General features: G+C 38.0%; 1 protein-coding gene across 4 annotated transcripts in view; it reads right to left on the bottom strand.

Moving 5' to 3' along the window:
* Nucleotides 1–13,097, bottom strand: part of GRB14 (growth factor receptor bound protein 14) — a 125,477-nt gene that overhangs the window by 21,929 nt on the left and 90,451 nt on the right. For 3 of the 4 annotated variants that reach the window (XM_060016667.1, XM_060016669.1, XM_060016670.1), the window contains 2 exons: nucleotides 5,465–5,586; nucleotides 3,516–3,590 (listed from right to left, as the gene is read on the bottom strand). In XM_060016667.1, coding sequence (XP_059872650.1) covers nucleotides 3,516–3,590; nucleotides 5,465–5,586 — 197 coding nt within the window. The remainder of the gene's footprint in view (nucleotides 1–3,515; nucleotides 3,591–5,464; nucleotides 5,587–13,097) is intronic. The other variant, XM_060016668.1, reaches the window with a different exon arrangement.

The following is a 13,097-nucleotide window of genomic DNA, read 5'->3' as shown; positions in this document are numbered from 1 at the left end:
ATTGAGCCAAGTTCACCTCCTCGATGAAGGTAAAGTAAACAATGTCTTTGTCCTCTATGGTTCTCAGTTGTGGGTGGGTATGGGCAGGTTGTGTTTTCCAAAGAGAACTGCAACAATATCTTTCATTCCACATGCTCTTCTGCAAATGTGATCCTGCCACTGAACCAAGAGGTGAAGTTTCTCCAGCCCTTTGAATCTGGGCAAGGCTTGTGACTGCTCTGACCAATAGGATATGGCGGGAGGAACAGGCTGCCGTTCTAACTGTAGTCCCTTAACTAGCCTGATGGCTTCCACTCCTTAACTCTTGGAAGCTAACTTTCATATAAGAAACGTGACTACCCTGAGATGGCTATGCGGTGAGAAGCACAACGCAACTGGAAAAGTCTTGGAAAATGACACACCATGTGGAGAGAGAGAGAGAGGGGCCAAGGAGTACCAGACACATGTAGTGAAAAGCTATCTCAGAAGAAGCGGATCCACAATCCCTTTGGGAGTCAATCTGCCTCAGAGATCCATCCAGCTAAACCCTTCCCAAATACCAACCTACAAAACTGTTGACAAAATATGAGTGGGTACTTAAGCCATTAAGATTTCGAATAGTTTGTTACCCAGTGATAATTAACTGAGACAGCAGGCATGTGTTGGTCAGGAAATTGAGAATGAAAAGGAATAGCTCTGAGTGGCTGTGCTCAGCATCCTTAATAAGACAGTGGAAACGCATTAGTGTCTCACTAAAAGAAGGAAATGGAAATCCCTATGAATAAACGAATGCAAAATGTTAAAACTGAAACTAAGAGAAAATATTAGCTAAAACAGCGTAACATAGTTTTAAAAGGCTATTCGGGGAAATGCTGAGAGTAGATAATGTTTTTTAAGTAAATTAATAAAAAAACTTTTAATTTAATGAGCCACAGATATTAATTAATTGACATGCAAAGCAGGCAAGTAGGTTTTTTAGTTTGAGTGCTTTCCAAGTTATTAAACCAAACCAATTAAATTTTAAAAAGGGAGTCATAGAGGTCACACTAGAAAAAGAAGGAACGTTTTAAAAAGTGGAAACATTGCCTCAGTGGAGAGAAGAGGTCAGGGGCACGTGCAGGACTATCTGATTCCAAAGCTATGACTTTTCTTGTTTTTATAATTTAACATTAAAGTAATATAACTAAATTATAGGAGAATTTGGGAAAGGAGGCAGAAGAAAAACTCCAATCCACCGCCCTGTCATAATCCAAAGGCAAAGTATAAACAGGCGTGAGAGCTAGGGGTGCTGGGGCACTGCCGCTGCTGCCATTCACCCTAACATTCTACAGGGTGTCTGTGACAGCCTAGTAGCATATAAGTAGCTTTTAGAGAAATCCTGAGGCTAATCATAGTTCTAAAATATTCTGAAGCAAAAAATGAAATATAACCTATTACAAATAAAAAGCCCATAGAAAACAAATTTGTGATACCCAATATATTTACCAGTATATTCAAATACCAACATATTTAAAGTAATATCTATACTGGAACTATTAAAAGTTTTCTTCATTAAAGATCAGAGACTATTGAGTGGGTTCGGGGAGGCCTGGGGTTTAGATCAAACAGCAACCATTATAAAGACATTGCTCACCATTAACCTGTTAACAAGTATAGTATCAAAAATAAAATAACTGAAAAATTTTATTGTAATGAAAATGTCTTAAGAAAATTACAGCCTACAGCCATTGCCAGTTTGTAAGAAATGAGCTCAATAGATGCAAAACTAAGGAAGTTTTAAATTAAATAACTAGTTTTTTTTGCAGTACGCGGGCCTCTCACTGTTGTGGCCTCTTCCGTTGCAGAGCACAGGCTCCGGACGCGCAGGCTCAGCGGCCATGGCTCACGCGCCCAGCCGCTCCGTGGCATGTGGGATCCTCCCAGACCGGGGCACGAACCCGTGTCCCCTGCATCGGTAGGCGGACTCCCAACCACTGCACCACCAGGGAAGCCCATAACTAGTATTCTTAATTCAGCTATTTCATGTTTCAATCAAGTGTTTCCATCATAGATAATATTTCATTTAATTGCTAAATATTTTATCATAAATAGGATTGAGAGCATTTATTATAAAAGTTAACACTAAATATATGTTGGTAAAATGTCTATAATTTACTGGAAATTTTGATTTTTTCGAAGACTAACAATCTTTAAATACATCACAGAGCAAAATTCTGCCAGTTTCCTTTCATGATACACATTTTTTAAACGCTTAAAATCCTTTGACAGTTGTTCAAAACTGGGAAGAATAATATAGTTAGGGGTCTTTATTGATTTACAGAATTCTTTATCTAGATTGTGCTCTTTTCTTTTCTTTCCTCTTCTTCTCTTTTCCAACCTTATCTCCAGCAAAAATTAACCACTCAAGGCATACCATCCAAAATCTGAACATGTATAAATATGGACCTCACTAAATAGACATTTCTCCAAAGAAGACATACAGATGGCACATGAAAAGATGCTCAATCAACATCACTAATTATTAGAGAAATGAAAATCAAAGCTACAATGAGGTATCACCTCACACTGGTTAGAATGGCCATCATCAAAAAGTCTACAAATAATAAATGCTGGAGAGGGTGTGGAGAAAAAGGAACCCTCCTACACTGTTGGTGGGAATGTAAATTGGTGCAGCCACTATAGAGAACAGTATGGAGGTTCCTCAGAAAACTAAAAATAGAGCTACCATATGATCCTGCAATCCCATTCCTGGGCATATATCTGGAGAAAAACATAACTGGAAAAGACACATGCACCCCAGTGTTCATTGCGGCACTATTTACAATAGCCAAGACATGGAAGCAACCTAAATGACCATTGACAGATGAATGGATAAAGAAGATGTAGTATATTTATACAATGGAATATTATTTAGCCATGAAAAATGAATGAAATAATGCCATTTTCAGCAACATGGATGGACCTAGAGATTATCCTACTAAGTGAAGTAAGCCAGACAGAGAAAGACAAATATCATATGATATCGCTTATATTAGAATCTAAGGAAAAAAAAATACAAATGAACTTATATACAAAACAGAAATAGACCCACAGACATAGAAAACAAACTTATAGTTACCAAAGGGGAAGGGGGAGGATAAATTAAGAGTTTGGGATTAATATATACATACTACTGTATATAAAATAGATAACCAACAAGGACCTACTGTATAGCTAAGACAACTATACTCAATATTTTGTAATAACCTATAAGGGAAAAGAATCTGAAAAAAAAATAACTCTATATGTGTGTATAACTTTATCACTTTGCAGTACACCTGAAACTAACACAACATTGTAAATCAACTATACTTCAATTTAAAAAAAGAATATTGTCAACTCTCATGAAGTAAAAAAAAAAAAAGGCATGGAAATGCAAGATAAGTGAGTATATCTACTTATAAAATTAGAAAAATAAATAAATAAGTAAATAAGGACCTTACAGTTTCCCTTCATTATTTAGTACTTACATATTTTAATGAAAATATATATTTTACCTGCAAAATCTGTGTGGGGGATATTTCACCATTGGTTTCAGTTGCAAAAGACACCATATGCTCTGGAAAAAAATACTGACGAAAAGATACATGTTATATTATCCCAAAGCCATGCCAGAAAAGATTGAACTATGACCAACACAGTCATCTAAAGCAAAAGCTCTTTAAATCAGTGTGTTGAAAATTCACCCAAAGCACTTTTAAAAATGCCAGTCCCTGACTCTACCCGCAGGTATCTTAATGAGAAGGTAGGAGCAGGGCCCGAAGACTAGCCAAACACCCTCAGATGGTGCTGATACACAGAGATCCATGTACCTCCAGTTACAAACACTGCCCTCAGGCTGACAGTGTGCTAGCTCCCATACGTCTTCCCTGAGTCCTGCAACCACTCTAGCAGGTACTGAAGGACTATCAGCTCCATTTTATAAAGTCAAGGCTCATAGAAGTAAAGGATATATATATACCCAAGGTCACAGCCCACAGAGTAGAGGAACAAGGAGTTAAACTAGAGGGCCAGGGAGCTAAAATGACAGTCTTGTCCACCCACTATCTTTCCAAACCTGTTTAATCATAAAATTCACCCAGGAAAGCTGTTTAAAAATAGGAATTCCGAGGCCTCTTTCCTGGAGTGTCTGATTCAGTAGGTCAGGGTAGGACCTGGATCCTGTATTTTTAACAACCACTATCCCCTTCCCCAGGGAGTTTTTATGATCAGGCAAGTTTAGGAAAATGTATGCCACTATACTTCCTTTAGGACAGGGCTTTTGAAGCGTAGTTCTATTAATGTTGGTCTAATAATGCTGTGTTGGGGGGACTGTCCTGTGCATTGCAGAACGTTTAGAGCATTCCTGGCCTCCACCCACTAGCAGCACCCCCATCCCCCCAGTATGACAACCAAAAATGTCTCCAGACATTACCACATCACCCCCCAGTTGAGAACCACTACTCTAAGTCTACAAAATGAATCTATAGCCTTGTATAAATTTTAAAAAAAAAACAACTAAAAATGAGCACTAAACCCTATGTCTTTAACTATGACTTTTAAATTCTTGCTTTTAATAAAGATTCATAATAAGAAAACAGTTTCCTTTCTAATTCTAATTCTATTTAATTTTTATTAGGACTCGTATTTTCTTTATCAAAGATCATCCCACTATGTTTCTATTAATAAGTTCAAATAAAAGAGAGCATAAGAGGTCTTTCAGGGTTTGAAAATATTCTATTATGGTGTGTATCAGATATTTTTCATAAAGTATCATTTCAATCCAATTATCCAAAACTTAGTGTAAAAATATGCTACAGCTGCAGAGTCAAAAACAATTTAAAATAATGAGCCCAGAGGCTATTCTGACTTCTCTAGATCACTAGTCTTCATTAGAATGTGACATACATTTACTTTCTTTTAAAAAGAACTATAATGAAAGTAGTATTTACTAGTTACTAGATAATGCACTGGTCTTTATCTCATTTCTACTTAGCTCAATTATTGCACTGAAAACAAAATAGTTTGGAACAGCAAGATGCATGTCAATCTAAACTTCTGGCTAAGTTTCAACACTCCCAACAAACATCAATCTGTTTTTCCTTTAGAATTTTTCTTGTTTAATTTCCTAAATTCTGTGAAAAGAGTTAAACCATAATATTTTGGAACCTGCTTGGAGATATCTAATAATTCCCCAAATCAAATGTAGTTTTTTTTCTTAAAAAGCAAGAAAAGAAGCAGTAGTTCCCCAAAACCATGCATATGAACTTCTGTGATGATGTTGGCTAATCATTGTTAGAGTAAGAAGAAGTGTGACTATAATTTTAAAGGGCCAGAATTCTTACCTACAGTTTACCAAATAGGGACTTGTATTTTATCCATAGTGATATTTTTATTCACATAAAATAAAATAAAATTTAACTAAACTCATTCATTTTCTATAACTATTAATAGGGATTTCACTTACCATTGGGTTTTTAAAGAATTCATATTTGGCATAATTTTTTCTAAAGTATAGCTTATTTTCTTCTTCCATTCCCCAGTTAGATAGCACTTCAATCACCAGCTCGTGGTCTTCTATTGTTCTTTCTGTAAAGAATGTTCCAGTGAGCATGTCAACAGATAGATGGATGGATGGATGGATAGAAAGATAGACAGGTAGGTAGACAAATAAACATAGGGACGTATATATCCATACAAATATATAAAATATATTATGTACGTATCTTTATTAAACATAGAAAATTTCAACTCAATTCTGGAATAATCAGATTGATAAAATTTTCATTAATGTTGAATTAGTAATGTTGATTTTTATACCAAAGCAGATTGTAACCCGAAGAGAAAAATGACATAAAATATCACAATGCACTTTTTACTAATTCTCAGTCTCCTTTTATTGCTATGTAAATTATAAGTTTGATAACAAAACTGCATTAAGAATATGGGAACGATTCTTTTTCTCCGACTCATCATGGTGCCAAAATTAAAATATTTGCCTCAAGGTTGAACAATTCATCCCATTAAGAGCTGAAAAAATTTGACAGGTTCACTATGCGTTTAAGACACATAATCTGGATAGTTGAGAAAAACTGAAATAAATGCTTTAAAAAGAAAATTTTAATGCAAGGACATACAATTTTTTAAGAAACCTGATTTCTTGTGGCACTTTTTACTTTCAAAACTAGTGTTCAGGCAAATGTAGTTTGTATTACCAATGAAGATAATTAGGCAGGGTGGGAAGGCACTTAGGAGGAAAGGCACTTAAATGAAAAAAGCAATGGCAACTTTAAAGAGGTGAACATACCATGCAGATTTCCTATTTTAGTAAGAAACTGTGATGTTCATAGCGGTACTATTCATAATAGCCCCAAACTGGAAACTACCCAAATGCCTATCAACGTGAGAATGAATATATAAACTGTGTAAAGGACACAATGGAATATATACTACAGTAAAACACAACTTCATGGATGAATTCCACAAACATAATACTAAATGAAAGAAGTCAGACACAAAGAGTACATACTACATGATTCCACTTATATAAGTTCAACACAGATACAATAAATCTATGGTGTTAGAAATCAAGATAATAGGGATAGTGGGTGACTGAGCAGGGGCATGAGGGAACCACTGGGGGTGAGAAATATTCTGTTTTTTAATCTGGGTGTTGGATACTCAGGTAGAAACAATATCTGAGAATTCACCAAGTTGTCCACCTTTGTTCACTTATGTTAAGGTATGTCATACTTCAATAAAAGGTTAAAGAAAAGTGACTGTGAAATTATTAATGCAAAATAAGAAATGGAGAACAGCCAAACAAGAAATATAGAAATCCCCTGCTTTTTTAGGTGCTTCTAGGACCTTTTTGAAAAGTACCTATGTCTCAGAAATTCAACACTCAGGAGTAATCTGTGACCTGCAGCACCCAAACCCTTGAAAGTAATGTCACACTTAAATAGAAGCTTATTCATCTGAAAGGGAGTTCTTGTAAGAGTGCTGAATGAATATATGAATAAGAATGAGTTGGAGCTAAGTGTGTATCAGCACTCCCGGGTTCTGTTCCTAATTCAGATTGCTCTTTTTCGGTCTCATTGACTAGCTCTGGTAGCTCCTTCTCCCACCTAAGATGCAGTCCTTGGCTGGACTCTTTTTTTTTCTCTTCTCTCAACTAATTAACTCTGCCCTCCTCAGCCATTATGTCTGTCAAGTTCCCTGAAGTGAAATCTCCAGCTACAGTTGCTTTCACTAGCACTCCAATCCTAACTGCTAGACGTTCCACCGCTTCAAACAGAATCTGTCTAAAACCAAAGTTCAGTATGGTGGTCCCTCCAAATATTAAACAATTCCAGCAATTCCACTTCTGAGTTCATAACCAAAAGAAGTGAAAGCAGGCACTGGAACAGATACTTGTACATCAATGTCCATTGTAGCATCATTCACAATAGCCAGAAAGTAAAAACATCCTAATGTCCATCAACAAATGAATGGATAAACAAAATGTAGTAAAGACATCAGTGGAATATTTAGCCTTAAAAAGGAATGAAATTCTGACACATGTTACAGCATGGATGAACCTTAAAGATATTACACTATGTAAAATAAGACAGACACAAAAGAAAAAACATTATATGATTCCATTTACATGAGGTACCTAGAGCAGACAAATTCACAGAGACACAAAGTAGAATGGTGGTTGTCAAGGACCAGGGTGTGGGAAGAATGAGGAGTTATTGTTTAATGGGTTCAGGGTTTCAGTATGAGAAGATAAAAATGTTCTAGAGGTGGATGGGGGTGATGGTTGTACAACAATATAAATATAAATAAATGTACATAATGCCAGTGAGCTTTACCCTTAAAATGAATGAAATGGTAAATTTTATGTTACATGCATTCTACCAAAATTTGTAAAAAATGTAAAACAATGAAACAAAGTATCTTCCTTTTTCTCTCTCAAACTGCTTTTTCCTAAATTTTCCAATGTCCATTACAACTTTCTCTATGTCCACTCCAATATCCTCCAGTTGTTACCCCAGATATCAGACTCTTTGTCTGAGTGTCTCTCACACACCCAACAACCCCCAACCCATTCCCACTATCACCATTCCCATTTAGACCTTCACTTTTTCCTAACTAATCTCCAAACCTCTGTTTTTCTCATTCTTCCAATCCAACCTGGATCCTGATATCACAGGAAACCTCATAAAACATTTGTATCAATGTGACCCCCACTCAAAAACTTGTCCACTTCCTACTTGTTATGAGATAAATCCATATAGTCTGGCAGTTTTAACTTATTCATTCATCTGTCCATTCGACAAATATTTATTGAAGGCCTACCATGTGTCAGACAGTCATTGTGGGGCTTGGAATTTTGTAGTGAACAAGACAGAAGTCATTGCCTCATGGAGCTTCAATTCTGATGGGAAGACAGGGACAATAAATCATGTAAATCTTAAAAGGTGGCAATAAACACTACAGAGAAAAATGGATCAGGGAGGAGGGAAAAAGGAGGGCACAAGGGAAAGGAATCCATTCTGAACATAAGACTACTATGAGCTGACTTACGTTTTCATTGGATCACACTGGATGCTGAGTGGATAACTGATTTCAAAAGGCTCAAGGGTAGAAACAGGAAGACCATCTAGCAGAATATTGCAATTAACAAGGGGAGATGATGTGGCCTGGATGAGAGTGGCAGCATGTAAGAAGTAGACAGAATCTGTGTGTATGTATTCTGAAGGTAGAGCCAACAGGATTTGTTGACAAATTGGATGTGGAGTGAAAGAGAGGGGGCAGTGAAGGAAGACACCAAGATTCTTGGCTTAAGCATTTGGAAGGACTACTGCCATTAATGAGCTAAGAAGACTGTAAGAGAAGCAGTTTGCAGGGAGATCCAGCAGTCACCGAGATATCGAGTGGGAAGTTGCATCCCTAACAATCTTTATTATCCTTACTTTTGTTTACTTCGCACACAACCCCAACTGATATTTTCAACCTTATGAAACACAGGTTCACATTATTAAATATACTATGTGCTACGCACTGTATCTGTATTTATTGCAACCACAGTGGGAGAAAATTGCAAGGTATTAAGCAATATGTCTGCTTATTTGTTTTACCAACCTGTGTTTCACTGTACCCATCACCTATCTCTACCACTAAGGAAACAGCACATGTTCTGCCCTGAAGATAAACTATACAGAGAGGAAAAAATGACAGAGATGCACTTTCTTTACGTTTGAGCTTCAAATTAGACTTTATCAGTCTTTGACAAATATGATTACTTGGGGAGAATAATGGCCAGCCAATCCTCCACTGACTCATACAGGGATGCACCCTCTGTCCTCTGGGAAAGGATCTGGAATTAAGGGGTTAGTGGAGGAAAGGGTGGAGTGGAGCCTGAGAGGAGGCTAGATAGTAACTGGATGGTTTAGGTCACAGTGACCCTATATCCTGCCCCTTCTGGAACTAGGACCCTTTCAGGATGAGCAGTTGTTGCTAATAAAATCCCAGGTAAGTTTAATGGTGGTGTGTGGTTCACACCAAAGAGTAGCCTTAGGAGGCTTCTACCCTCAAGTAGAAGCCCTGCATCTAACATGGCGGAAAAGCAATAGCTAAGTGCAATGCTGAGGAAGATGAGTCCGTAGCATCCAAGTATGAGGAAAGAGCACTGCAGAACCAAGTTCTCCAGAAGAAGTGTGGAAGGGCTAAAATAAGACCATGAATTTAGGGGGCTTTATGATACAGGCAATAAGCTTGAGAGAAATAAGAGTTTCTAGAACACGAAGAGAAGAGTTGGATAGAAGTTAGATAAATACCCTTCCTGGGACTTAAATGCCCCACCAGAGTGTTGGAAGAGTGAAACTAGGTCTTAACCTTCAACTGAGTGTTATCTTAAACCTGTATGTAACTCATTTATATAACCTGAATTGATTATTTACCCCAACAAGACTGTAACAATCCATAAAGCAAACCAGTAACAGAAGATTAAACTGTCTGCCATTAAGAGGTCAAGGAGACTCAGAGTTAGAAATTAATTCAAGTTATAAAAATAAAGGAAGTTACATCTCTGCATATCTCAATCTGAGACCTTTTTCATTACTGTATTTAATTCTTATAGTATCTGAAGTAAGCTGAATATGGCCCCAAAGACGGCAGGTCCTAATCTCCGGAATCTAAATGTTACCTTATATGGCAAAGCATTTGCAGATGTCATTAACTGAAAGATATTAAGATGAGGAGATTATCCAGGATTACAAAGGTTGGCCCTAAATCCAAACACAAGTATGCTTTTAGGAGACAGAAGGAGATCTGACAGAGAAATAAGAGGAAAGGGCAATGTGACCACAGAGGCAGAGACTCAAGTGATGTGACCACAAGCCAAGGAATAATGGCAGCCACCAGAAGCTGAAAGAGGAAAGGAACAGCCTCCCCATAAAGCCCCTGGAAGGAGTGTGGCCCTGCCAACACCTTGACTTCAGCCCAGTGAAATTAATTTTGGACTTCTCACCTCCAGAACTGTTAAAAGATGACATTTCTATTGGTTTAAGCTAGCAGTAATTTGTTACAGCAGCCTTAGGAAACTAAGAGGATAACCTAAAGAGCAAATTCTATTTCCATTTTACAGATAGCAAACGTCTCAGGGTTTGAATGCCTACCACATGTCTGACCCCAAGTCTCCGCTCCTTCCTCTGCACAGCACTGCCTCTGCCTTCACTACAGTTCCCACTGGAAGGGCATCCCCTGTGTATATCCTACTCATTCTTTCTGTATCAGCTCAAATCTCTTTCACATTCCTCAGTTCTCAAAATTTGATTGCCTCAAATTCTTTTATCTTGAAATGTGTTCGATAACTATTTGCTAATTAATTGAAAACAAACCACCACATTTTGAGTGTAAGGGGAAAGAATTTAACAGGCAATATTTCAAATTATTATCAATCTTAACCTCACATGAAAGTAACATAAATCATTTGAATTTGGATTACATCAAAAAAGAAAATAAAACAAAGAATGGAAAAACCAAGCTGCATTTGAACAGCTATGACAAATGTGTCACAAAAAAACTAGTGTAATATGTGTAGCCACAAAAAAAGCAGCAGTCTAGTTGGGGTTTTGTTGGCTACACACAAATAAAGCCCAGCATACCAATCTACAATGAAAAAATAAGGGATACAATATTTGCAGAAAATTTCATAGAACTATAACACCAAATATTTCAATAATGCAATTACTAGCATCAGGAAAATAGCCTGGTAATCTTAAGCAGAAAAATGTCTTCAAATAAAGCTGGCTAAAACTAGAGTAAGTGGGAAAGAAAAGACATATTTCCCATTCCTTCAAAGAAGATTTCTGGCACTATTCTATTGAAAATTCAGAAAACATGTAAAAATAAAAATCCAGAGGATCAAATGCAGCTACAGGTTTTCACCTCTTATACTCATCTCGTAATGGAGATACAACTTACTTATTATAGAATCTGGCTTTTGAAAATATTAAATAATTTTTTTACATTTATATATCACCATCCCCATTTAGATGTTCTGTCATAAATACCATCCCCCAACCAAGTCTCATTATGTTAAAGGATTAATGCTACAATAACCCAAAGAGAGACTGGTTCAAGATGGCAGAGTACAAGGATGTGCTCTCACTCCCTCTTGAGAGAGCACCGGAATCACAACTAACTGCTGAACAATCATCAACAGGAAGACACTGGAACTCACCAAAAAAGATACCCCATGTCCAAAGACAAAGGAGAAGCCACAATAAGATGGGAGGAGGGGCGCAATCACAATAAAATAAAAATCCCATAACTGCTGGGTGGTGACTCACAAACTGGAGAATACTTATACCACAGAAGTCCACCCACTGGAGTGAAGGTTCTGAGCCCCATGTCAGGCTTCCCAACCTGGGGATCCGGCAACAGAAGGAGGAATTCCTACGGAATCAGACTCTGAAGGCTAGCGGGATTTGATGGCAGAACTTTGACAGGACTGGGGGAAACAGAGACTCCACTCTTGGAGGGCACACACAAAGTAGTGTGCACATCGGGACCCAGGGGAAAGAGCAGTGACCCAACAGGAGAGTGAACCAGACCTACCTGCTAGTGTTGGAGGGTCTCCTGTAGAAGCGGGGGTGGCTGTGTCTCACCGTGGGGACAAGGACACTCACAGCAGAAGTTCTGGGAAGTACTCCTTGGCATGAGCCCTCCCAGAGTCCGCCATTAGCCCCACCAAAGATCCCAGGTAGGCTCCAGTGTTGGGTCGCCTCAGGCCAAACAAACCAAAGGGAGGAAACCCAGCCCCACCCATCAGCAGACAAGCGGATTAAAATTTTAGTGAGCTCTGCCCACCACAGCAACAGCCAGCTCTACCCACCACCATCAGGAAACCGGCACAAGCCTCTTACATATAGCCTCATCCACCAGAGGGCAGACAGCAGAAGGAAGAAGATCTACAATCCTGCAGCCTGTGGAACAAAAACCACATTCACAGAAAGACAGACAAGATGAAAAGGCAGAGGGCTATGTACCAGATGAAGGAACAAGATACAACACCAGAAAAACAACTAAATGAAGTGGAGATAGGCAACTTTCCAGAAAAAGAATTACGAATAATGATAGTGAAGATGATCCAGGACCTCAGAAAAAGAATGGAGGCAAAGATCAAGAAGATGCAAGATATGTTTAACAAAGACCTAGAAGAACTAAAGAACAAACAAACAGAGATGAACAATACAATAACTGAAATGAAAAATACAGTAGAAGGAATCAACGCAGAATAACTGAGGCAGAAGAATGGAAAAGTGACCTGGAAGACAGAATGGTGGAATTCACTGCTGCGGAACAGAATAAAGAAAAAAGAATGAAAAGAAATGAAGACAGCCTAAGAGACCTCTGGGACAACATTAAACACACCAATATTCGCACGACAGGGGTCCCAGAAGGAGAAGAGAGAGAGAAAGGACCCAAGAAAATATTTGAAGAGATTATTGTCGAAAACTTCCCTAACATGGGAAAGGAAATAGCCACCCAAGTCCAGGAAGTACAGAGAGTCCCATACAGGATAAACCCAAGGAGAAACATGCCAAGAC

This window comes from Delphinus delphis, chromosome 7 (genome assembly GCF_949987515.2).
Source record: "Delphinus delphis chromosome 7, mDelDel1.2, whole genome shotgun sequence".
In the NCBI taxonomy this organism is placed as follows: Eukaryota; Metazoa; Chordata; class Mammalia; order Artiodactyla; family Delphinidae; genus Delphinus; species Delphinus delphis.
The sequence above is the reverse complement of the archived record's forward strand: the minus strand, read 5'-3'. Positions and strand labels throughout refer to the sequence as shown.